We start from the raw sequence: 26199 nt of genomic DNA, 5'->3' as shown, positions 1-26199 counted from the left end.
TGAAAATGAATGGCAGAGTGTAAGAATGATGTCTACTATTGACATTCTGAAAGAAAACTGCTTACATTTCCTTTTAAAATGCAACTTTTCAATGGAATTTAAATGTCTTACATGATAAAATATTCTTGATATTGATATGAATATACATCAAGTTTTAAAATTGAAATAGAATACATAAAGCATTAAAACTCATTTTTGCAAGAAATGAATTTTTTGAAAGTAGTATATGAACATTTTAAATAAAATGGATTTTCAGATATAGTACTGACTTATCATTTCAAAGAGAGTCATGAAATCTCTTACAAAGCAAATTCTAATGACAATCCTCTAATAAACAAATGTGTAAATTTCCTTTGTTGGTTACTGATATTTCCCTATCGGTTTGATGTAAAATTTTAATTGTACACTACTACAAAAGCATATACATTCAGTAGAAAATGTACTTTGAATTGCCACCTTTTCTGGGGCTGGTGATTTGCAGTACAGTATTCCTACAAGATACTGGCAGGGACAGAGCTATAGCTCGCTGACAATTTGGCATCATCAGATAAACAACCTAGACTCTGAAGTATGCTGTGTTGCTGAGCTATAACATTTGCTAAGTTAGGTGGACTTCAATTTACAATATTTTCAATTTCTGGGCTACCAGGACATAATCATATTGTAAGTTAAGGGGCATTTGCATCCAGCTTTCTTGAGATAGGATATATATAATGCCCACTACCCATTGTAAACTTTATTTTTGAATCCTTAAATGAATTTAAAATATGTAAATCTGTCAATTAAAAAACACTATAGAAGAATACATTTTTATTTATCAACTCATAAAACTTTTTCATTTTAAATTAAAATATTAGGATTAGTTATGAAACAGATATGAAATAAGGAAGAACAATCAATATTCTATACATGAGTTTCTAATTTATAGTTAAATAAAACTAAAATATCCCAATGCAAATTACACGTATCCAAAATACTTGGTGCCTGGATACTTCAGACTTGCTAGCATACTTAAGATTTAAGAGCATTTCAAGATTTTCATATTAGTTGATGCTTATCCTGTACAATATTAATTCTTCAGTATTCTCAGAAAGCTTATCTGCTCTCTCCCTGCTAACCTAATACATATCATCTCATGTAGCAGTACACAGGTATGGCACAGTGTGCCCATCCTTCTTTCCACAGTAATCTCAAAGGGGCTTGCATATTAAGAATGCAACAGAACAGAATGCATCTACAGTAATTACTTATAAATGTTTACACCTGTTTGTTTATTCACTCACATAAGATAGCCAAGGAATAAGAAGCCTCACTGTCAAATTGTTAGAAGTGTATTCATATAAAATCTTTAGGTATAAGATGTAACTCAGTGGTTTATAAAACCACAGTATTCTTGTGGTTCAAATTAGAAATTTCTAAACAACAGCCCCTTGCAGAGCCCACGGCATAGAAGACCCTCAAAGGTCTAGGACATGAGTAAATAAATATCAAAGTGCCTGTCTACAAGTGCTTTAAAAGAAAGACTGTATGAAAAAGGAAATCAATGACAACAACAACAAAAAAAACTTCATAAGAGTATTATTAAAATTTCCTCAAGTGAGATACTTGTAAAGTTCATTGAGTCTGGGTCATGAAAAGCTCTTTGTAATTGTGGTTACGTTTGAATGTAAGTTTGGTCCACAATGATCTTTACAGATGCATCAATATGAATTCAGCTACTAGGGAGGACACACTGCATCATCTTTTTAAGAGAAAGGAGGCCTGCTCAGATGTAAAATCCAAACCTGTAAAACAGGCCTCCATTCTTTCGCTTATGAAGATGATTAAGACTTGCTTGGTAACACTTTACTACACAATGAAGTAAGGCTAGGGATACAGCTCAGGCGATAAGTGTTTACTTAGCATGCCTAAGGCTCTGAGTTTGATCTCCAGTAGCATAAACTGGTGTGGGATATACACCAATAATCTCAACATTCAGGAGATGGAGGCAGAAGAATCAGCCATTCTCATCTAGTTTGAGGACAGACTAGCACACATAAGGCCTTATCTAAAAGGTTTAAGCCCACAAATAAAGCCTTAAGGTTTATCCTGCCACAACAAATCAGTATTTATAACATTTATAACTCCTATATACTATAAAATTATAACTTACAGAGAACTATTAGTAAGATTCATGTTGGATTACATTTAAAAAGGAACACTAAAAAGAAAACATCAAAATCCCAATGGGTAAAGGCTGAAGACATAACTTAGAGGTTAAGAGCACAGACTGCTCTTGCAGAGAGCCCAGATTTGGTGCCCAGCAGCTACATGGTAGCTTACAATCATCTGTAACTCCAATTCCTGGATCCCACACGTGTTGCTGCATATAAATTCATGCAAGCATATATGAGCGCACACAAACAAAACACTTCACTCATACTGAATATACTGAAGCAGACTGTGACACAGGAAACTACTAAAAATGTTTTGGATTGGGCAGGAGAGATGGCTCAGCCATTAAAGGCCAGGATCACAACCAAAAATATAAAAATGTTCAGATTTATTCTCTTACACTTTGCTGACCACAACAGAGATGAAGACTGAGGTAGTTTGAAAATTCTGAGAAGTTTAAACCAGATTCTATTCTTCACATTCTCTAAAGGCGTTAGCTTTAGGTCGTGCGAAGTGCCCTCACCCTCAATTCCAGAGACCAAGAACAACACTGCTGCAATGGAAGAGTAGAGCAGTTAGGATTAAGAGGGAGATTGCTTTCTTCAATGAAAGTAGCCAGCACACCTACTTGTTCACAATTCTACTCCTTTGTGGAGTTTTTGATAAAACTTACAGATGTTTAAGATGAAAAGTCATTTCAAACATATTTGGGACATTCTCCATTTCAAGTAAATGTAAAGTCTCTGGCAAACTTACTAAAATTATCTACTTACCAAATTATAATACAAAATGTGCTTATGAAATCTAATAGGAAAACTGTAAGATAATTTGTGTTGCAAATAAGTTCTAAGACAGAACATATGTGCTAAATAACAGTAATTGTCAAACGACATAAACATAACTGTATTAAAGAGTGTTCCTAAAGACATGATCATATCAAAGTAATTAACAAAAGCAAAACAGAAAAAACAGGTCGGGTGGTGGTGTGCATGCCTTTAATCCCAACAGAGGCAGGTATCTAGATCGAGTTACAGGACAGCAAAGGCTATACAGAGAAACCCTGCCTTGAGGAAAAAGCAAACAAACAAACAAAACCCAAAAACAAAAGCTTCAAACCCATTCACAGGAGGTTCAAAGGAGTGACTCCTTAAATAAATTTGGATAAATTGGTCATTGCTGTAATTATGCTATGCTTTTACTTCTTATTAGAGACAATTCATTAATAACCAACCATAAAGTAATATGTTACTTTTTCACATAAGGATATTTTTTTCCCAAACTCATCACTATCCAAAAGAACCCAAATGCAGGAAGATTCAGGAGAAAAATCAAATGCATCTTCATAACTCTATTATGTCTGAAGCTGAATAAATATTCCTACACAAGATGACAGTCATAGTATCGTTCACCCACACCTCAACTGCTGGATGTAAAAATCTAAACTCAGACTGCATCTGCTCTCTCACATTCCGTTTTCTGTCATCCCTACATGGTTTCAGTACTTTTCCCAAGGAAATGCCTACTTTATGTGATTTCTTTCTAATATTATATAACTAAGACAAGGAAAGTATTTTTAAAGCAATGAAAACATTCCCCTCAAAAATTAAAATGGAACAAAACCTCTAAATATGAAGAATACCCAAACGTTATTGCGAAGCTGACTTAAAATGTCATCAGAGAACGTTCAAGGAAACTGGGTGAGGTGGCTTACACCTGTAATTGAAGTATTCATGAAGCTAAGGAAAGAAGATGGTGGCATGTTCAAGGTAAGCCTAAGTTATATAGCAAATCTCTGCCTTACAAAGAAAACCAAACAGAAACCCTCTTTCTTTGTTTTAAACTTAAACAGGTTGACAAAACTATGAGAGACACTAAATGAAGTGTGGACAAATAGAACAAGGACTCCCCGCCTCTACACACATGGTATTGTTAAAATTTTTCTTCCCTTTTATTATGTTCAATGTGAGTCATCACTAATACATAGTTTAATGAAATAATCAAGATGTGCTAAAATTATAGCAATTGATTTTTAAGCAAAATAAGTAATCAGTGGTTAAAAATATATACTGCCTAAATGTTAAAATTTGTATGGTACAGAGCTTAATTCATTTTGTTTGAATAAATAGGAAGTTTTATTGCCCAACTAAGACATCAAATAGCAAATGTAGGTCTTTCTAAGAAATAGTTCAATGTTTTAGAAGTACAAAGAAATGTGACAGTTAATGTTATTTTAAGTATTATTTGCAATTCACACATTACTAAATATGTGTGTTACCTCAACAATATCCGAGTTTGTTCTGCTTTCATGAGGCTCATTATACTCTGTGTACTTGAGAAGAACTTTGTCCATGTCAGTGCTGGCATACTGAAATAGCTTGTTAGAGCTGTTGAAAATGATGAGTGCTATTTCACAGTCACACAGCACACTGAGTTCATAGGCTTTCTTCATCAAACCAAACTTTCTCTTTGTAAAAGTGACCTAGACAAAAAAAAAAAACAGAATTTTTTATTAAAAGTTACTCCTTAATAATGAGTCTTTTATACTGAGCCAGAGTTCAAAGGTAAAAGGTTCCTAGCTTCATGCTCCACACAATCCTCCCCTCCATTTTGCCACAGCATTACAGTCCTGTATTTATTGTGTATGCCCAAGGGCTCTGAAAGAGAGGTATTATTTTCTCTTACCCTTGGCTGTGACTACACTACAGAAGGCAAGGGAATAGGTTTAAGTAGTAGTTCTTATATTTCAGTTTAAATTGGTACCATCAGAAACCAATCTCTCTTAGCTTTCAGCTCCTAATGATGAATTAAAACTGTTAACTTATGCTTCTCTTCCCTGCCAAGTCTTTTTACTGTCTCCACTAAAATTCAGTCTAAAACCAGCAAAATTACGATGATGTCATCAATCTTTCTTACTATTTCTCTAATTAAAACCTGCTAACTGAGGTAGTTCAGAGACCAAAACATTTTTTCATGGTTTAAAACAATATATCCCTTATTCTAAAAGTTCCTGGAAAAGAAGTCTTTTTCTCCCTATCTTCTCTTCTTTCCCTTCAAAATTCTCAGGTATTGAGAACTCTCAAGCGCCTACCATGAAATCAGACCATTGGTAACCCTCCTGGAGGTAAGCACAAAGTGACATTTAATCCTGTAACTTTCCCTCAAGCAGTACCACCTGATTGCTTTTCCAAGTCCTGCTCCTAATCACCAGAGTCACATCCTCAATGCTACCAATAATCATTATCACCTAAAATTCTCAATGTCAGAGTTCTCTCTGATGATTTCTTGTTCAGCTCTTTTATCTTTATATCATCTCTCCAGATATTCTTTTTACCTTATCAAGTCCTCAGGTCCATTTACCTTACCAATTTGCTAATGTAGGTCAAGTAATACTCATTCGAATGTGTTTCAGATCTGTGTATTTCTGGAATGTCTGCTTGTTCACAGTGAGTTAGTTATCCTGAAGACAGGACCTTGAACTAGACATACAGTGAACTTACCTTACATATATACCTCATGTACACAAGCTGAAGGCAATTTCACATATTGTCTTTCATGTATCTACATTTTGACTACAACACATTACATACATTAGGGTGTGAGATTTTTCTACTGTGGCATTGTGTTAGAACCCAAAAAGTTTCAGACTTTGGAGACATTTGGGATATTTGGAATTTTCAGATTAGAGATGCATAACTGTATCTCTTTTCACATCTTTTATTTACTCTTCAGGTTTGATGGTCTATTATAGTCTGACCCTTCAAATATAAATAAATCCTCTTCTCTTCTCTCATTACTATAGTTGCCTGACACAGCCTCAAGCAAGAACTAACTTTCTAACATATACCCAGTTATCAACAAATACACATGAACACACCTAGTAACTCTGAGACACAAATCAGCAATGATGCCTAACACTCCTAATTTCATGTTTATTACGTTATCATCTTGTCTCCTACAACTTCAATCTCCTCCAAAAACTACTTCACACGAGAGGAGGGGGGAAAAAGAAGAGGAAGAGGAGGAGGAGGAAGAGTAGTAGTAGTAGTAGTTGTTGTTGTTTTTAGTTGCTTCATACTAACCCTAACCCTACTCATTCTTGCATGCCTCTCTTCTCAGCAGACTTTATCCCACTCTGCAGATCAAATACTGCAATCATGAAAATATACCCTGTCATTTCTTCCAACTCCACCTTGTCATTCCAGTCTAAGCCCTCTCTATGTGCTTTGAAATAAAAACACCTGAAAAAAAATTTCTAAGTGATCTTGAATCTGTGAGATTAAAGTCAACAATCACTGGCTATCTTACTTTACAGCTCAGCAATGTCTGACAAAATTGTGCTCTTTAATTAAACATTTCTACACCCACTGTTTATGAACTACACTCACTGCTTCCTCTCAGCCTTTACCTCCACCGTCCTCTGCTCACGTACTCACATATCAGACTTCATGTGTTTAGGTGCCTGTAGGCTTTCTAACAGGGTTCCTTCCCCTTTTATCCTCACACATTTGACTAGTGGTTGTATCATGATTTTAAAAGCAAAAACTGAGTTCTTTCCATTCTTAGCTGTTTCAATAGCTGTATTATCATCATTCAAATAACAAAAGCAAAACCGATGTAAAGACTTGTGCTGGCTCCTATTTAATAATCCACACCATCAACAAACTGCTGGCTTTACCTCTAAAATACACCTTGTCTATCTGTATCACTATCACTCAAATTTCATCTCTCATCTACATTGTTCATGTAATCATCTTATTGGATTTCCCAACTCATCCTAACACGCCATAATTGCCAAGTAACTTCCAAACTGTAATGCTCAGCCTGTTTAAGTGAGAGCTAGGTGTTTTTCACTGCAGTTAAAACAGTATCAAACTCATTCAGCACACAGTAGAAACAATCTATTCTCTGCTTCTTGCTTGACTTCATTGCCCACCCATCTCCCTTGTACTCATTAAATGACACGGGCACAGGTATGTACACACATGTGTGTTCTTTACACTTTAGGAACTTCATTATGTTCTCTGCCTGAGGAGTACATATTAAAGCACATCTACCTAGTGGCTGCTTCCTTTGCCTTAAAAAAAAATCAACTGTTTAATTTTTTTAAATAGTCCTTATATAAATACACATTTAACCTGTTGCCCACAGTTTCCCTTTTATATTTCTGTTTGAGGTCATAAACATATACATATGTTTGCACAAACATATAAGGAATTCTGCTATCCAACAAAACTATTGCTAAGTTAGAGGGTAATAGCTCTATGGTATTCTCAAACAATTTCATATTTCATACTAATGTAATTACTCCTTTTAATCTTTGTTAATGATAGCTATGAATAATAATCTTTTCAGTGTGTATTTAACGCACTAATTTGTAATAACTCGGCAATCTCTTTTATCTGTTTTCACCTGGGATTTCCTTTCTCTATAAAGTAATTTATCTTTTATCACTTTCCTATTATATAATTTACCCTGTACTTATCTAAAATACTCTTAGGCAAATAAACTTACTGCTTTACAAATGCCTTTAAATTTTTTTCGTGTATATATTAACTGTATGTACTATTGTCATTGAAAAGATTTGTTGTTTCTGTTGTTGCTGGCTTTTTGCATTTCAATAAAACGAACTTTATTATTTACTTTTCAAGCAAAAGGAATGGCTTACAAGCAAGTGCAGACATGGACTGAGCGGGTGGGCATGGCCTGAAGCTTACAGAGGAGTTGCTGTGTCATAACAGAGACAGCAGATCAGAAGAAACAAACAGTGATGTCTTTTCTGCTTATGGAGTCTGAAGATGCAAAGCTAACTGCTGAGTTATCAGGAAGAGAGAAAGACTGAAATGGTTTCTGGAGAACTAGGTAGGCTATGCAGGTTGAAAACTGGCATCAACTCAGTCTTCTTATTTCCCCCCATTTTCTATAATTTTCCTCTTCTTGTCTTTTCTTAAAGATATTATTTTGGTAAAACTGAAGCTGTCTGATGCTTTCACTAATGTCATCAAGTGCCCTGTGAGAAGCAGCTGTCTTTGGAGCAAATTCATACTCTTCTGGATACCAGCATCTGCACAGCTCCTTAACAGTGCTCACACCAATTATCCTATAATGAACTGGGACATGTATTTATCAGGAAATTTCTTATCTGCATAAATTGCAAGTAGACAGAGCCCTGGAGGCTGTAGTACAAAGGACAGAAATTTATACTCTGCCTGCTGCAGAGTAATTGTACTCTCCCTCACTGCCTTGGCAAGACCTGACTCCTATGATGCTCCTTGCACCACTCTGACATGCTTTCCTGAAATTCCTCCAGCTGTTTGATAATAAGGTTGAGACCTTCAGCCAAAATGTTGAGATCAGAGTCAGTTATCAGACAGGCCATCTCAATCATCTGATCCTTCTCAATGTCCAACCCTGTCATCTCCAGGTCCACCCAGACCATCCACTGAGCCATGCTCTTCCCTTGCTGCTATGGCTGTGCCACCTTCACTGCCACCTCACTCACATAGGTGCCTGTGCCTGCCACCTATGCCCCACAATAGCTGGGGTCCAGGGATAGGCCTAGCATCACCGAGCATAGCCATCATGGCCCCAGTCCCACTAGCACACACCTGTTGTTTTTTTTTTTTTTTAAAGCAGGGTCTCACTATATAGTTCCAGCTGGCGTGGAACTCACTTTGTAGACCAGGCTGTCTTCCAACTCACAGAGACCAGCCTGCTTCTACCTCCCAAGAGCTAGGATAAAAGGCATGTACCATCATGCCCAACCCCATTTTTATTACAGACTTAATGAATACAGGTTTTCTGAATCCTGGTATTATAATAGTATACCTTTATTAAATATACAATCTCAAAAATAATAAAATATATATGGTACTGAAACAGTTAAAATTAAACTACTTGTGACTTGACATACCTAGATATACTAGATACAATGGAATTTTGAACTCCACATATATTTTCAAAATCAATATGGTAGTGTTTAAGATGAGGCAAATAATGTGTCTTCAAGTTATGATCTAGGGAAGCTTAAAGAAAATTCTTCCTCTAAAATGTTCATCATCAGTATAAGGAATAATCTCTGCTGCTCTTTTTACTGTGTGTGTGTGTGTGTGTGTGTGTGTGTGTGTGTGTGTGTGTGTGCATGCAAGCATACCTACACAAGGGTTTATACAGCTGTGGAGGCCAGAAGTCAATGTCAGGTATCCTCTTCTAAACATTTCCATCTTATTTTTTTAAGATTTATGTTTAATTACATGAATGTGTTTGTGTCTGTATGGGGGGCATGTGCACATGAATGTAGTACCTGGAGGCCAGGTGAGGGTGTCAGATCAGATCCCTTGGATCTGGACTCATAGGTTACTAATATCTGGTGCCAAGAACCAAACTCAGTAAGTAGGACTTTTTAAACCACTGAGCCGTTTTGTCCAGCCATCTCCACTACCCTTTGTGAGTGTAAGCCACACGTATGTCAGGATGCCCACAGAGGCCAGAAGAGGGCATCAGATCCTTTGGAGTGGGAAATGCAGGCTTCTGTAAGCTGCTCAGTGTGGCTGCTAGAAACTGAACTCAGGTCTTCTGCAAGAACAACCACCACCCAGAACCGCCGAGTCATCTTCCCAGTCCTTCCATTTTATTTATTAAGACAGCGTGATTACCAGCTAGCTAGTGTGGCTGGCCAGCAAGGTATCTTGAGCATGTCTCTGCTCTCCCATCACTAGGGGCTACAGGTACTGTTATTCCATATCTAACTCTGTACAAGGATGCTGAAGATCAGAACTTACGTCCTCATGCCTGGGCAACAAGCATTTTACTCAGCCATCTCAGCCTCTCTGCTAGTCCCCAAAATACATTTTTTCAAAAGCATTTCTTTGAGGTTATGAATCACAAAACGTTGATACTAAAGGAAGGAGTTAGTGAATCCAAGAACTTAGCATGTAGCAATCTACTCTTCATTATTTCAACATATTGCAACTACAGTCAGCTTAGAAGAAGCCTTCAGTATTGACTTTTAAAAGATGCTTCAGTGGTGGCACCAAAGTGGGTGAACTGAAAGTAATAAAGTTAATACAGTACTTCCAGGCTTTTAAAATGCAAACTTCATTTCCCCTTCAGCACTTAGTCTAATTTCTAAAAACAGAGTGTTTTTTAGAGTAGAAGACATAACAATTTCCCACAAATCTCCCATCTCTACATGTGCATGTCCTCCTCTGTTATCAATGTTCCCTGGCAGAACGATATATTATTTATCATAACTAATGAGCCCATAGTGGCACATCATTATCACTCAAACTCCATTGTTTACATCAGAGGTCACTTCCTGAACATTTTTCAGGTTTGGATACATATAACATATATTACACATTTATATTACCATAAAGACTGGTTTCACTGTCCTAAAACTACTCAATGTTAGTTCACTGTTTGGATATACTACAGTATGTTTCTCTAATCATGTACTGAAGAACACTCTAGTGTTTTTCAAATTTTGGCAATTAAAAATAAAGTTGCTATAAGCATATATGTAGAGGTTTTGCATGGAATTAAGTTTTCAACTCTCCTAGCAAAACACCAGGGAGTGCAGTCTTGTTGGTGGGCTCTATGTTAACCAGATTTAGTCTTGTAAGAAAGTATCAGCAGACAGTGAATTCCATCCGATTCTAAATTTGCTGGAGGGTAAATATAGAGAAGTCTAAACGTTCTAAGCTCCAGAAATGCCAAAAGAATCCTGAAGGGAAAGAACAAAGTATTTTAAAACTAATAACTAAGGCTAAGTGGAACTGCTCACAGGATCTACTGAGACATGGAACAGAAAAGAATCATACAGTCAACTGGTCTTTAACAAACGAGTCAAAAAGTCTGAGAAAAGAAGCTCTGGAACACATCATGTTGGAACACATTAGAACACTTCATATTTAAAAACTAAATTCATTTACAGGCCTTAAGTCCTCAAAAAATTAACACAAAATGGATAAAAGACTTAAATATAAAGTGTGAAATCACAGGATTCATAAGTGATTTGGGGCTTAGCAATTTATTTGGTGCTTTTTCATTTATTCTTTAAAAGACGGAGCCTCAGTAAGCAGCCTCACTAAGCAGATTCTGACACACAGCTAGCCTAAATTCAGGAGCCCTCTGCCTCAGCTTCCTGAGAGCTGAAGTTATACAGCTGTGCCCATCATAACACCTGGTCTCATCAGTAACTTGTTGGCCTTTTTGATTTGTTAGTAACAAAACCCAAATATGACCTGCCAAAAAGAAAATTTAACTGATTTTAACTGAAATTAGAAGTCTCTCTTCTAGAAAAGACACTTGTAAGGAAATAAGAAAAAACAAAACAAAACAAAGACATCTTGAGATAAAATATATGTGAATAATACCTCATACAGGACATTACTCAACATATAAAAAGAACTAAAACTCAGCAATAAGAAAATTAAAAATCTTATTTCAAAAAAGGGCAAAAGATAAATAGGCAACTTAGCAAACAAAGGAGACACACAGAAAACATTTTAAGAGTCACACATCTAGGAATAAATATTTTTCTCAATTTCACAAATATCTTAATATTCCCAATGTTATGCTATGGTCTCAAGTACCGAAGGTATAATACTCTATCTATAATCATTCCAATATCTCACTGTCCAATGAACATCCATTTAACTAAAAATTTAAGTCACTAATACAATGTACTGTTTGCAAGACTGAATATGTAAATTGTGCCATATATCCAAAAGTCACTTTTTATGTAATATCTCTCAATGGCTGTCTTTATACTTTAATGTTTTTAAAAATATGAAATACAAGCTTTAAAAAAAAATCTCATTTTGGGCCCATAAGATGCCAAGCAAACCAGATGACCAGAGTTCAATCCCAGGATCCCGCAAAGGAGAGAATTCCACAAAGTTGTCTTCTAACCCCTACATGTGCACTGTACCTACACAAGTCAACACACTGTAACACACTAATGAGTAACTCTTTAAAATATGTTCTTGAAAATTCTCAGTCTTGAAATATTTGTTACAAATACATTTTAGGAGTAACCAAAAAGAAAATAGAATATAGTGGGGTAACAAGGAGAAAGAATAAGGATAATGATCATAGCTTAAGGATACATCAAGAATTAAAATCTAGACTCTTAGAGAACTTCTAAGAAACAAACAAACAAACAAAAAAAATCAACAGAGAACTGGCAAACCACACACAAGAAAAAGGGTGCATTTCACCTTTTCAAAACAGAAAGAAAAGTATCACAAAGCTGAACCAGCAACTCTTTAAATGGTATGAATCATAGAAATGTTACTTGCCTACTTTTAAGGAAGTATATTCACATGTACATACACAGCAGCAACCAGAACAGTAAAAGCTAGAAGAATACAGGGTCTTTGCTACAAACATGGTAAAACAAGCAGCTGAAATGAAGGAATGACTCATATCTTAAAAGCACTGCACCAAGGGAAAGGCAGCACAAATGATTATGCCATTATGTGTGAAAGTAAAGCCATTCTGATACAACACTAAAACAATATCCTTTCAAAGAATGTATGTTAAGGAAAACAAAACAAATGAGTGATTACCTTTGTAAGAGAAAGATGAGTGAGTCTAGGGAAAATTATAAAAGCTAAAAGCTAAGTTTTTTTTTTTTTCAAGGCAGGGTTTCTCTGTATTGTTTTGGAGGCTGTCCTGGAATTCACTCTGTAGACCAGGCTGGCCTTGAACAGAGATCCACCTGACTCTGCCTTCCAAGTGCCGGGATTAAAAGCGTGTGCCACTAACACCTGGCTTAAGTACCTCATTTTTATTTACAAATAAAAATACCTGTAGAAAACTTGTCAGAACTGGCATACTTCCAAATAATGAACACATCAATCTTTGTGCCAATATTCTTTATATTCAACCTCTGAGAATGAATTTTAGTGGTTTTTTTTCTTTCTAAATCTACGAAGGTATCTGCATTAAGATAAGCAGAAGTACATATAAAGTATTAGAAGCAGCAAGTAATCTGAAGCAAGGCTGTTGGCTAAGTTCAATATAAAGACATATACTTTTATAAATGTTACTTAGTAACAAAACCAATAAAACACAATTTGAGAGGTTAATGAGATGGCTCAGCTGGTAAAGGCACGTGCCTGCCACACAAATCTAACAACCTGAGTTCAATCCCTGAAATCCACATAAAGGTGGAGGAAGAGAAACAATCCTGCAGAGTTGCTCCCTGGCCTCCAGAAGCATGCTGCAGACCACATGCATCTCCACAAATCACAGAACTCAAGGCAATAATAATAAATAAAATTTAAAAATTAATCTGGGGAACTAATATTTTGTTTTTAAAGACAAATATCTAGAAATAAACTTGTTAAAAAATGTCTACGATCCACATGCTCAAAAGCACCAAACCCTATGAAGAGGATTAATAAAAAACAAAAGAAAAGTCAATACATTCAAGGGTGATAAGACCCAATATTACAAAGTTTTCTGTGACCCTAAATGGATGCACATTTAGTGGGGAACACCTGAATCCAGGAAGATTCTTGGTTGGCTGCCTTTGTGTAAACACTGATTTGACAGTTTCATTTGGAAATGAAAAGGAAAGAACAGCCGGCCTGTTCTGCAGAAACACAATGGGAGCCAACTATGCTATCAGATAGCAAATTATAGTAATTGCAACAGTGTAGAATTGAGCAAGGATATACAAATAATCAAATGAAATAAAATACAGGGTCCATAAATAGACCCACAAATACACTGTTATTTGACTCAAACTCAAGCAGGAGGGAAATGCAATGAATTACACTGGGTCACTGAATATCCAATTGAGAAAATAATAATCGGACCCCTACACTTCAACTCAAACATAAATTCCAAATAGATAATACATCCAAAACATGGCAAGTAAAACAAAAACACTTGGAGAAGAAAACAGAATAATTATCTCTGCCCTTATTTGGAGGTGCAAGCAGGGAGTGCAGCTACTAGTAAATGTTTGACTAAACAACAGCCCTCCTCTACTGGGAACATGAACTTCTTCACCAGGCACACACCAGTGGTAAGGTGGGAGGAGACACTTGTCTAGACAGCCAATTCAGCTGAATCAACTCTGGTGATTAAATGGGGTGACATGTAACATCCAGATTGTCCTTATACCGCAAATAATTTTCTTCACTGCCTAGTGGAAATTGCAAGTTCTTAAATAGAATGTAAAGAGCATCTCACCAGTTAGGGAAAAAACAAAAAGGTAAACCTAGATGGAGTGGTACACCTTGTCATGGAAGGGAGAGCAGCTCCCTCTTTGCTCATAATTTATAAATAGTTGGCACAGTTAATGACTGATGAGAGAGTAGGAGACATTTTATTCAGTAATGTAGCCACTAGTAAGGTACCCATTCTCCTGTTCAAAAAAAAAAAACAAAAAAACCTCACCCATGCTTAGGTAAACAATCCTAATGAAACTCACTGGATGCATACACACACAATTGTGATAATATAAAAACATAAAAAGGCAAACAACTTCATCAGCTATCACTGAAACTTCAGATTAAAACTTGTTACTATTGTTTGTCTACTAGTCTATTAGAACAGAACAAATGGAAAGGGTAATTCCTAGTACTAGTACAGATTTGAAGCAGCTACCATCACACTATTAGCTAAATATAAATGAAGCAGAAATACTTTAGAAGCGCCTCCTCTACCAATTAGCATTCACAGAGCTGGGAGGTACTATACATGCTAGCATAGGTGAAAAGTAATCAATCCTGCAATCTGTAACATATATAAAATACACTGGTGCAACAGGGGCACAAATATTATGGGAGTATCCAATCACTTCTTGATTGGATTTAAGGCTCATTTGTTCCATGGGACAGAACCCATACCTGACATGGCTAAAGTGGCCAAGAACCTGTGATTAGATTTGTGATGCACCTAAGGCGGAAATCTACTGTCAATCTGCTAAACGAACCTAGCAGTAATATGACTCCCAATGACATTCTGCTATACCCATAGATCCTCCATCCTCATCAGAGAAGCTTCTTGGTGATAGATAGGAATTAACACAGAGACCCACAACTGAACTGTACAGTGAATCAGAGACTATGGATCACTCACTCCTAAATGTGATGTCCTCATCAAACCCCTCCCCTCAAGATTTGGGAAGGAAATGCAAAGATTGTAAGAGTCAGAGGTGATGGATGCCTCCAAGGAAACAGCGTCTTCCATACACAACAGGACTGACACATACAGGACTTCCATACACAGGAATTCATATAGCAGCACACATGAGACCTATGCAGGTTCAGGCCAGATAGGGCCCTGGCACCGAGAATAGAAAGAAGATGCGACGTCATACTCTTAACTCACAAACTATTTGCAACTGACTGCTGGGAAAGGGAAAGTCAGTTTTCTTCAATGGACTATCACTGGGTATCATCAATCACATGCCTAGGCAAACTCCCATACCCGAAACAACTAGCCAATATAAAAGGAATAAAATGAACTCCATGTTTTTGTGAGTGCTGGGGTGTGGAGTGTCTTGTTACTTTTGTCTTATTGGATTGGTTTTTGTGTTTGGACTTTCATTTTTGAGGGTTTTGTTTTTTGGTCTTGTTTGTTTAAAAGAAAAAAAAATTTGTCCACCAATACAAAAGCTGATCATATAAAACCCTTCTGTACTAGATAATATACTGTACTAGATAACATAGATAACCAAGTGTTCATGTGTACAAAATAATAATCAAAAAAATAAATGTCTATTTATAACAGATAAACAAATACATAAATTGTGATATTCAGTTATATACTGAAAAAAATATAAAAATACAATGACACACATTTGCATGCAAGGGTTAACATTCATCAATTTCACAAGCACAGAACTGCTCCAAAGAACATGCACCATAAAAATAAATTGGCACAACAGGTATATTTAATGTATGGTATCCAGGATTAGTTTAATGGCTTCCCTTGGGGCAGGAGACCAGGAGACAGGACAAACAGTGACTCTGGAGTAGTGCATCAGGGTATGTTAGATATAAGGCCATGTTCTTCCAAAATTCACTGAGTTATGCATTTAAGATCTGTAAACATTTCCTTCATGTTTTACCTTAATAGAAAGAGGACAAACACAGATTTTGCTGGTGAAACAACTCTTTTCTTGAAGTGCATATTGTCACAAAGATTTTTCATGTGCTTTAAGTGTAGTTAATTCACTTAATCAACTCTACTTGCTATAAGCTTTTCTATTGTCTTTTCCTAAATTATCCCATTATGAGTTACAGATTCTACATAAACTCTCCCAGTATCTGATCTTACTTCTATATGCTATATATTTGCATCTCCTAGATAGAATATATTTACATACATGCATATATATATTGGTTTTTCAGGATCTAATTTAGTCCCTTAAAGCATACTGATTTGGGTAAATTAGAAACTATTTTCCTTTTATGTAAGAATGAAAAATCTTCAACTCATAATTCACTTTTTTAAAAGTAAAATTAAGATACCATTTTAGTTTATGACAAATGTGCCTATACCAAATCCAATCTAAAAAACAAAACTGCCCAATTAAATCTTCTCTCTTTCCGTCTTTGCTGAGATAGTATTTAACAGGTTTGGACAGCCATTACGCACTTGATAACTTCACAAAAATACCATCATCACAACTAAGACCAAGGTAGGAACAGGTTAATTCTAATTACTAAGTTTCAATTATAATCCATTCTACTATTATCTTCCTAATATCTCATATTGGCATGTCTTTAATCACAGTATTCAGGAGGCAGAGGCAGGCAGATCTCTGAGATTGAGACTAGCCTGGTCTACAAAGCAAGTTCTAGGACAGCCAGGACTACACAGAGAAACCCTGTCTTTAAAAAAAAAAAAAACACAATGAGAGAGGGGAGGGAGGGAGGGAGGGAGGGAGGGAGGGACAGAGGGAGGGGGCAAATGAAATTCTTTACATTCTTCTGGTTTTATAACATAAGCCAATAGGGAAACAGAATTTGATAGACTAACACTTTCTCTATAAACAACTTGTCAAGAATGCATTTATTCTACAAAACAATGGATACTTTATTTTCATCTCAGTTCTATAGATATTTCAACCAAGAGTAACAGGACTTACAGGATGTCAAAAATAATTTATTAGTTCTTTGATAATTTTGTACAGTTTCTTTATTGTGCTCATCCTCTTCCTGACTCCTCCCAGATATACCCTCTCTCCCTTCCTGCCCAACTTTGGATCTTCTTATAGACAAAGTCATCCTCTCAACTTAAAAAGTTCCTATTACATAGCCATCTACACAGGCCTAGTTCCTCTTTCCCTTTAAATACGAAGTCTTAAACACATAGGTCTAGACTAGCTATGGCCAACTTAACTGTGGGTATTCATGTGATGAGAGCTGGGAGATTTTATGCTACTTCTCTGCTTGATTACAAGCCTTACTTAACTTTGTGTTCTTGTAAGGCAGATCCTCCTTCCTCTGCATGTTACCATCTTCACATGTTGAAAAGTTTATGTACAGTCTTCTTTGGACTCATTCCTTTCCAATGATGGAATGGTTAGTTTATCAAAAATCTCTCCAATTTATCAACCTTCTTAATGTACCATACATACTGTATAGGCCTTATGCCTTTTTGCTAAGCAGTCTTTATGAGCTGAAACAGTCATCATTCAATCCATGATGACTCCCACTAATACCTCCTTCTCTCCCTGAGCTGTGTCTACAGTTACATCTGCATTCAGGTAAACTTCTACACTGGCCTTGAGAAAGCACATTTTCAGTGCTGTGTTGGTCCTACTGAGCTGTACAAAAGTTGTTCTTCAAGCCTATGATAAACTTCCCAGAGATAACATCTCTCCTTATTGAACATTCTTTGAACATGAGGAATGAACGGCTTACTGTAATATTTTCTGAAATTCTTATTTCTTCTTTTCTCTAAGTCAAGAGGCCAGTCAACTTTTCTTTAAAAACTTTAAAGTACAGTATATTTAATATTTTTCATTTATTCTGGAATGTTAAACACATAAGAATTGCAATTAAAATTTAAGAAAGATTTGACCATTCTATATTTTTTAAATATGATGACCAACTAAATAAAATTTCATTTACCTGCCGGTTCCTCTCATCCATTATGCGTGTGATTTGAATTTTCTTCCGCCCCATTTTCAGATACCTTTTCTTCCTTGTATTCCAAATAATTAATTCAAAAGCTAATTTTCTTCAATATTCTAATGCATCGTACACAGCTTCTATTATGTAACCTTCTAGTCCAAAGCTACCACTGAATTTTTCTTCAAAATCTAAAAGAAAACAAATGAGAAAATTTCAATTCTGTACAACTTGTAAATCATTAAATGCTACATAAATTTTAAGTATGTTTTTATGTTGACATAGTCTAAGCATTCTTAGGCTGGATTTCTACTTACAGAAATAGAATAAAAGCAGGTTGAAGTCTTTGACTTTACCCCTAAAAATTCACCTGGATCTCTTTGTATCTTTATCTCTAAGCAAATGAAGTTACAGTTGGGAGATTTTCATAATGTACATAACAATAACAACAGCAACAACAATAGCCAATATTACTAAGATTTTTCTATATGCCAGGCACTTTTCTAAGTATGGAAAGAATCTCCATTCATTTTTATGTAGAATCTCTTTAGACTTTATTATCTCTATTTTATAAATACAGAGACTAGGGATGCTGAGACACAGAAAAATTTAAGTGCCGTAGCAAATGCCACCCAGTAAAGGGGCAAACATTGAGACAACACTTCTGAAGTCAGACTCCAGAACGTTCTATTATCAGCAACACACAATATTCTTTATTGTTCCTGATGACCTTTATGCAAAAGATAACTAAGTGAGGGGTTCCCATTTGCCCTTGTAAATTCTAAATCAATTTACCCTACAGCCAAAAAAAGATACTACTATATAAACTTTGTATTATTTTACATTTAAGTAAAATACTATTTCTCTGGCCATTAAACGAATACCTCATCTTCTGTTATTTGATATCCAGACCAAATTTTCAACTTTATCATGCAAATTCAGGGTCTGGTTAAATGCAAATCTACTTGAAGGCAAGGGGCTCTTCACTTCCTAGTATCAATGTATCCCTTCTTACTCCCAAACATCAAATCAAGTATAATGATAAAATGCTCAATAGAGCTAGGGCTCTAAGGCACAACACTTGTCTAGCATGCTGGAGACCCTAGGTTCAATCCCAAGTACAGCAAAAACGGGAAAATGAAAACAAGAGTGAGGGGGAAGGGTGGGACAAAATGAAGCAAGAGAGGCAAGAAGAGACAGAGAAAAGGGTGTGTGTGGGGATGTCAATAATACATGGCTCTTCATCTCACAAAGTCCCGAGTCCACAAGGGAGAAAAGACATCACACCATTACACGAGTGAATCTGTACCATTCAAAACTGAAAATGCCTTGGATTTGCAGATCAGAAAATGTTCACCTGAATATGAAGATATACATATAAGACAACATTATATGCAGATACGTTGCAATAAGAAAAGGTTTAGGAACTCAAAGATGCAGGAGCCAGGTAGATTTGCACTATCAGCAACTGTGCTGGTTACTTTTTGTCACTTATGAAACAGGAACCTCAACTGAGGAATTGTCTTCATCAGATTAGCTAGTGGGCATGTCAATGGAACATTTTCCTAATGCTAATTATGCAGGATGACCCTACCCATGCCTGGGTAGGCAGGCCGAGGCTGTAAAAAAACTGACTGGGCAAGCCAGGGAAGCAAGTCAATAGCAGCCTCCCTCACTGATCTCTGCTTCATTCAGTTCTTACCTCCATGTCTCTACCCTGGCTTCCTTGGATAATGAAATGTAAACTGTAAGCTGAAATAAAATCTCTATTCTCCAAGTTGCTTTTGGTTGTGGTGTTATTCATAGCAACAGAAAGCAAACTAGGACAATAATGGAACTTAACTTATTCCAAATCATGTTTCCTAACAGATCACACTCCAATTCCTATCATTAAAAACTGTGTACTGTGCTGGCAAGATAAATATTAATACACACTGAAGAGATGTGACTGTTGAAGTACGCAAGGTCTTCTAGTGCCTCAAAATATACATATATACTCTCTCTATAGTTGGAACAATTATGAATTCTACTATGTATCTAAGTATTTTTGTTTCACAGTTGCCAAACAGGACACTCAAAGTCAACCTTCCTCTTGGAACAACTAAAAAAATTAAAACTAAAAGTATTTTAAGACAATGTGTAACTTTCAACACATGATAATTTGCAGGTCTGAGATCTAGAATAAACAAGTCTCTGGAATTCTGTTGTTGTTAGGGGAGGTGGAGTCTATAACTATTGACCAAGAGACTGAGAAAACCAACAAAGTTTCTAACACATCTACAATTGGAAGTGTAGAAATTAGATTCCAGGCCTGCCCAGGAGAATTAGCCCGAGTAAGCACACCAGGCACCTGGAAAGATTCCAACAGCCTATCTATCCCACAGACACTCAGATACTTGAGAAACAGAACATCTCACATGGGGAGGACAGCTATAGTCATTTCAACCCCGGATGAGAGTAAGGTAACCTGGACTAGTGAAAGCTATTAGTATAGCTACCATTCAGTACTAAAAGTAAACCTTAGCTCCAACATAACATTACCATCGTATTCACAAAAACAATTTGAAAATAGAAATTGAAACTTACCTATCTATATTAGATCAACAAAATTTGTTCAAAGAATTACTTTTAAATGAATTAGAAATGGAAGAATAGGGCTGGAGAGATGGCTCAGAGATTAAGAGCACTCACTGCTCTTCCAGAGGACCCAGGTTCAATTCCCAGAAATCACATGGCACATAAATTGTTTTTTAAAAAATGGAAGAATTAAAAGAAACAATTTTGAAGGAAAAAAACTTATGAAATGGTTTAATAACAGACTAGATACAATTGAAAAAATATAAAATCAACAAACCAAAGCACAGCAAGAAGAAAGCACCTAGACTGAATGAAATAATAATAATAAAAAATACATGAGCATGAGAAACAGAAAAGGGTATGAAAAATCAAGAGAAAATTAAAAAAGGATTCAGAAACACACAGTGATAGAGCTAGAGAAATGGAAGGAAAAACAGTGAGAAATTATTTGAAAACATGGTAGCTAAGAACTTTCCAAACTACCATGATATCAAGCCACAAAATTCTACAAATCCTGACCAAATACTTCAATAATAAACACCCTGAAGTGCATAGGAGGAAGACCCTCAAAGAAAGAACTTAAAGGGAAAACACTTTTTGAAAACATTTCCAAAACAGCCATTTATGTAGTTAGCTGATGTGTTGCAAAGTGCAGCAAAGTATGATAGAGAATAACAAGCTAGAATTCTGTGTCTCAGAAAAGTGTGCCTTGGAAAAAAAAAAGGGGTCAGCTGGGCATTGGTGGCGCATGCCTTTAATCCCAGCACTCGGGAGGCAGAGGCAGGCGGATCTCTGTGAGTTCGAGGCCAGGCTGGACCGACAGCCTCGAAAACAATACAGAGAAACCCTGTCTCGAAAAACCAAAAAAATAAAAAATAAAAAAATATAAAAAAGGGGTCAAAACATCAGCATTTTTAGGTGAATAAGACAAAGCATCTTTCAGATTATACTGAAAGTCAGGACCTCTTCAAATAGAGGAAAAATGGATAGCAGATATGATTTGAATAGGTACAAAAAATTTAGTACAAGAAACAGAATGCATAAGCAATTCTACATAAATACTAACTAAAATGTTAACAGTAATACTTTGAGAAATTAAAATATTAGAAGACACAAAATAATAGTATTTTTAAGGAGGGTAGCAAATGGAGTTAAAATATTTTATTGATGAGCAAACTGAATGCTCTACTTGAGACTTTAGTAAGTCAAGGGTATATGTCACAATCTCTAGGGTAAACCGCTGAAAGAACAATGAAAAGTATGTGTAGGTTAAAATGCTACAAGAAGGGGAAATGGATTAATGAATCAAAAAAAGGCAAAGAAGAGGATATAAATGGAAAGCAAACAGGGAGTGACACATGTAATCCAAGTATATGGGTATTTACATTAAACATAACTAAATTAAACATCTAAATAAAAAAGATAACAGAACTCCATTTAAAAACAAACCTCATTTTATGAGGATTATAGAGGTGGTAATTTAACATGAAAGCACAAGCAGAGAGAAATACACACTGTGTAAAACACAAACCAAAGGAAAAGTTTTATGCCATAGTTTATCATGACGAACTTCAAGGCAGGACAGACACAAACACAGGGATGAAAACATTGGACAATTTACAAAAAAGCTCTATTCAGGCCAGTGAAATGGCTCAGTGGGTAAAGGTGCCTGTGTGTAAGCCTGTCTACCTAAGTTTGATCTGTTCCATGACCTCCATAAGTGCACCATGGCACATGTACACTCACAGACACATACATACCACTACCACCATCACTAAATAAATAAATAGCTTTGATTTTATGTATAATGAATGTCCTCCCAGCATGTGTGTCTGCATATCAGCTGTGAGTATGGTGCCCACAGATACCAGAAGAGGGCATTGGATTCCCAAGAGCTGGAGTCACAAACAGCTGTCATCCATCATGTTAGTCTTGGGACTCAAACCTTAGTTCTCTTCAAGAGCACCTAGGGTTTTTAACCTCCAAGCTATCTCTCCAGTCCCATTTTTTTTTGAAGTTCATTTTACAGTAAGATATAATACATAATATCACATATAACCATGAATTTTTATTAAAAATCAGATCTTCTGTCAGCTAGTGGTGCCACACGCCTTTACTCCCAGCACCGGAGAGGCAAAGGCAGGCAGATGTCTGAGTTCCAGGCCCTCCTGGCCTACAAAGCTAACTCCAGAGCAGCCAAGGCTACACAGAAAAACTCTATCTCAAAAGACAGAAAAAACAAAAACAAAAAAATTAGATATTCTATGCAAAACTATAACCAAGAGCTTATTTACTATGCTGTACATTAAGTCATGCTCTCCAATCATTCCTCTTTTATAAAAAAAATTTAACTGGAATAATGAAAATGCCCATTCATAGAAGTAAGTTAAACTGGTTAGTATATAAAATGTTTACTACACAATTTAAGGGGCAGTAGCTTTCTCCCTGGCATTTTCCCCGTTGAGAACCAAGCACTTTTCGACATTTTTATACATTGCATAAGTTTAAGAAAAATTATCAGACACGCTGAAGACAAATGTACATGGCAGGTGATGGCTCAAAAACTTTTAATATGCCTTCCTGCTGATGTCAGAGCCACATTCTCTTTTACTACCCAGTATAGGGACTTTAAAATGTCTACATTAAGAGTCCAATATTCTACCAATTACACTGAGGATATATTTTCTCACACAGTTTTACAACTGTACTGAATTTTACTTATATACAAATGGACTTTGTCCAAAAAACTAGGTAAGAAACAGAAGTATGACAAAGTCAACCCTCAAAGGCCTGTCTGCAACCAGTTGTAGTATGTTGATTTTAGCAGAGGATTTTAGCAAAGCATTCTTAGCAACTCATGGAACAGGCAGTTCAAAATGAATGAGACATAACCAGGTCAACAACTTCAGTGACAAGAACATTGTATATACAACTGCAGAAAATACTTTCTTTATAATCACATACAAAACGTGTCAAGTGATTACATGCCAGGTAAAGAACAAAACTTTAACCTCAAAACCTGTGTGTGTGTGTGTGTGTGTGTGTGTGTGTGTGTGTGTGTGTGTGTGTGCGCACGCGCGCGCGCGCGCACAAGGATCAAACTCCTAAAAGACCCATACTTTAAAAATAAGAGCTATAAAATCTTTTTCAAGAAACGTATCAGTATATAATACCAACATACCAAAATCTGTTGCAGTTCTACACACTTAAGGTGAAATAAAGTACATTAATCAAGGAAATAAAAGACTAACATGCTAAAAAGTTTAAGACACTGGTCACAAATATTACAATGGATTATAAAACTTTACATATTAAGATGGCAATAATATGCAAAGCGATCTACAAATACAATGCAATTATATTAAAATCCTCATATTTTGTAGCATTTGAAAGTCACTCTGCATTTACACTGAATCTGAAAGGAATCCAAACAGTCTTGAAGAAGACTAAAACTAGAAGACTCACTTTTTATTATTTCAAAATTTACTAAAGTCACAAATTGAAATAATGCTGCATAAGTACAGAGGAAGACACAAAGACTAATGGACTAGGACAGAAGGACCCAGAAATAAAAATAAACATGATTTTTAATAAAAACACCAAGCATTTAACAGCGAAGAACAGTGTTTCAGACAAATGGAGAAATGAGATGCCCACAAAGAATATAGTTGTGTGCTTACCTAATGCCACATACAAACATCAACTCAAAATGAATCTGAACTTGAAATCTAAACTCTTAGAAGAAAACAGAAAATGCTTCAAGAAAGGGGATCTGACAGTGACTTCTTAGTCACAACACCAAAACCACAACAGATTAAAGAACAAATATAGTTAATTGATATTAAAAACATGGAAGCTAGGAAAATTGCTCAATGAGTAAAGCACTTGCCACAAAAACACAACAACAAGAGTTTGTATACTCAAAACCTACCCAAAGCCAGGTGGACATGACACCCGCCTAGAGTCAGTGAACAACATATCCTGCCTCAAAAGAGAGAGTGACCAAACAAGACACTAGACGTCAAACCACCTCAGACCTCCATATGCACTACACAGGTGCACCCACAGACACATGTGACACACAAACATACACATCATATACATATATACAAAATAATTAAATACATTTCAATGGACACTACTAGCAGGAGAATAAGAGAGCAACCCAAAGGAAGAAAATAACTACATATATAACATGGGACCAATATCCAATATATATAAAGAATTCCTAAAATCCAAAAGCAAAAAGATTCAACTTAAAAATGGACAAAAGATAAGACAGGCAAGATAGTAAAGACACTTGCAACCTCTCTAATGATCTGAATTCAACCCTGAAACTCACAAAATAAAAGGAGTGAACCAACTATGGACAAAGCAAAGTGAAGGATAGTTTTAGATACATAATGAATTCCAGGCCATCTTGTTTCAAAAGAAAGGGGCAGGAAGAACCACAGACAAGTATTTCTCAAAGGATAGATAAATGTTCAAAAAACATAAACAAGGGGCTCAACATCACTAATTACTACGCAAATGCAAATTAAAACCATGACAGAAACCCTGTCTGCACACATTCAGGTGACTACTTACATTTTATTGTTGGGGAGGAGGATACATGTGTCTGACATACATTAAGTGTGAAGATCCACCATGTGCCAGGGATGAAACCCAAGCCATTAGATTAGGCTTGGTAGAAAGTACTTTTATTCATCTTGCCAACCCAAAATCACGATTACTTTTTAGAGTATTAAAAGGAGATGTTAACATGTCTATATAGCTGAAACTTTTGTATGATTTATGGGAACACAAAATCCAGCAGCTGCTGTGGTTTAAAAAAAAAAAAAAGGACAGATGCTTTAAAAAAGAACTACCACTTGATCCAACACTTTCCCTTCTAGATATGTAAACTAAAGAGTTTATGGTATAGACTGAGATATGTACGCCAATGTTCATGGGGGTGTTATTTATAACAGTCTAAAGAAAAAGAGGGCCAGTGAGATGATTCAGTGAATAAAGGTGCTTGCCACCAAGCCCAAAGATCTGTGTTGAGTCCCTGGCACACACATGGTAGAAGGTAAGAAATGACTGCCAATGTCTTCAGACTTTCATGCACTCAGTGTGCATGTGCAAACCCATTGTCTGTCTGTCTTCCCCTCTCCCCTCCCCTGCTTCCTCCTTCTCTGACTCACTCAAATAAATGAAGAAATAATTTTAAAAATGGAGAAAAAACCCAATGGTCATAAGTGTTTGAGTGGACAAATAAAATATGGTACGCAAGCACACACAGAGACACACACACAAACTATTTGCCCTTTAAAACTTTTGGGGAAAAAGCATCCTATCACATTATAAAACAGTAACTTGGTGC

General features: G+C 36.0%; 1 protein-coding gene and 1 pseudogene across 9 annotated transcripts in view; both read right to left on the bottom strand.

Moving 5' to 3' along the window:
• Positions 1-26199, bottom strand: part of Mef2a (myocyte enhancer factor 2A) — a 117750-nt gene that overhangs the window by 49849 nt on the left and 41702 nt on the right. For 8 of the 9 annotated variants that reach the window (XM_040730559.1, XM_040730560.1, XM_040730565.1 and 5 more), the window contains 2 exons: positions 18258-18448; positions 4430-4633 (listed from right to left, as the gene is read on the bottom strand). In XM_040730559.1, coding sequence (XP_040586493.1) covers positions 4430-4633; positions 18258-18311 — 258 coding nt within the window. In that variant the 5' untranslated portion in view covers positions 18312-18448. The remainder of the gene's footprint in view (positions 1-4429; positions 4634-18257; positions 18449-26199) is intronic. The other variant, XM_040730589.1, reaches the window with a different exon arrangement.
• Positions 4640-15027, bottom strand: LOC106022297 (annotated as a pseudogene).

The sequence above is a fragment of the Mesocricetus auratus genome, unplaced genomic scaffold (assembly GCF_017639785.1).
Source record: "Mesocricetus auratus isolate SY011 unplaced genomic scaffold, BCM_Maur_2.0 Super-Scaffold_4256, whole genome shotgun sequence".
NCBI lineage: Eukaryota > Metazoa > Chordata > Mammalia > Rodentia > Cricetidae > Mesocricetus > Mesocricetus auratus.
Note: the sequence above shows the minus strand (reverse complement) of the source record. Positions and strands in the feature narration are given on the sequence as shown.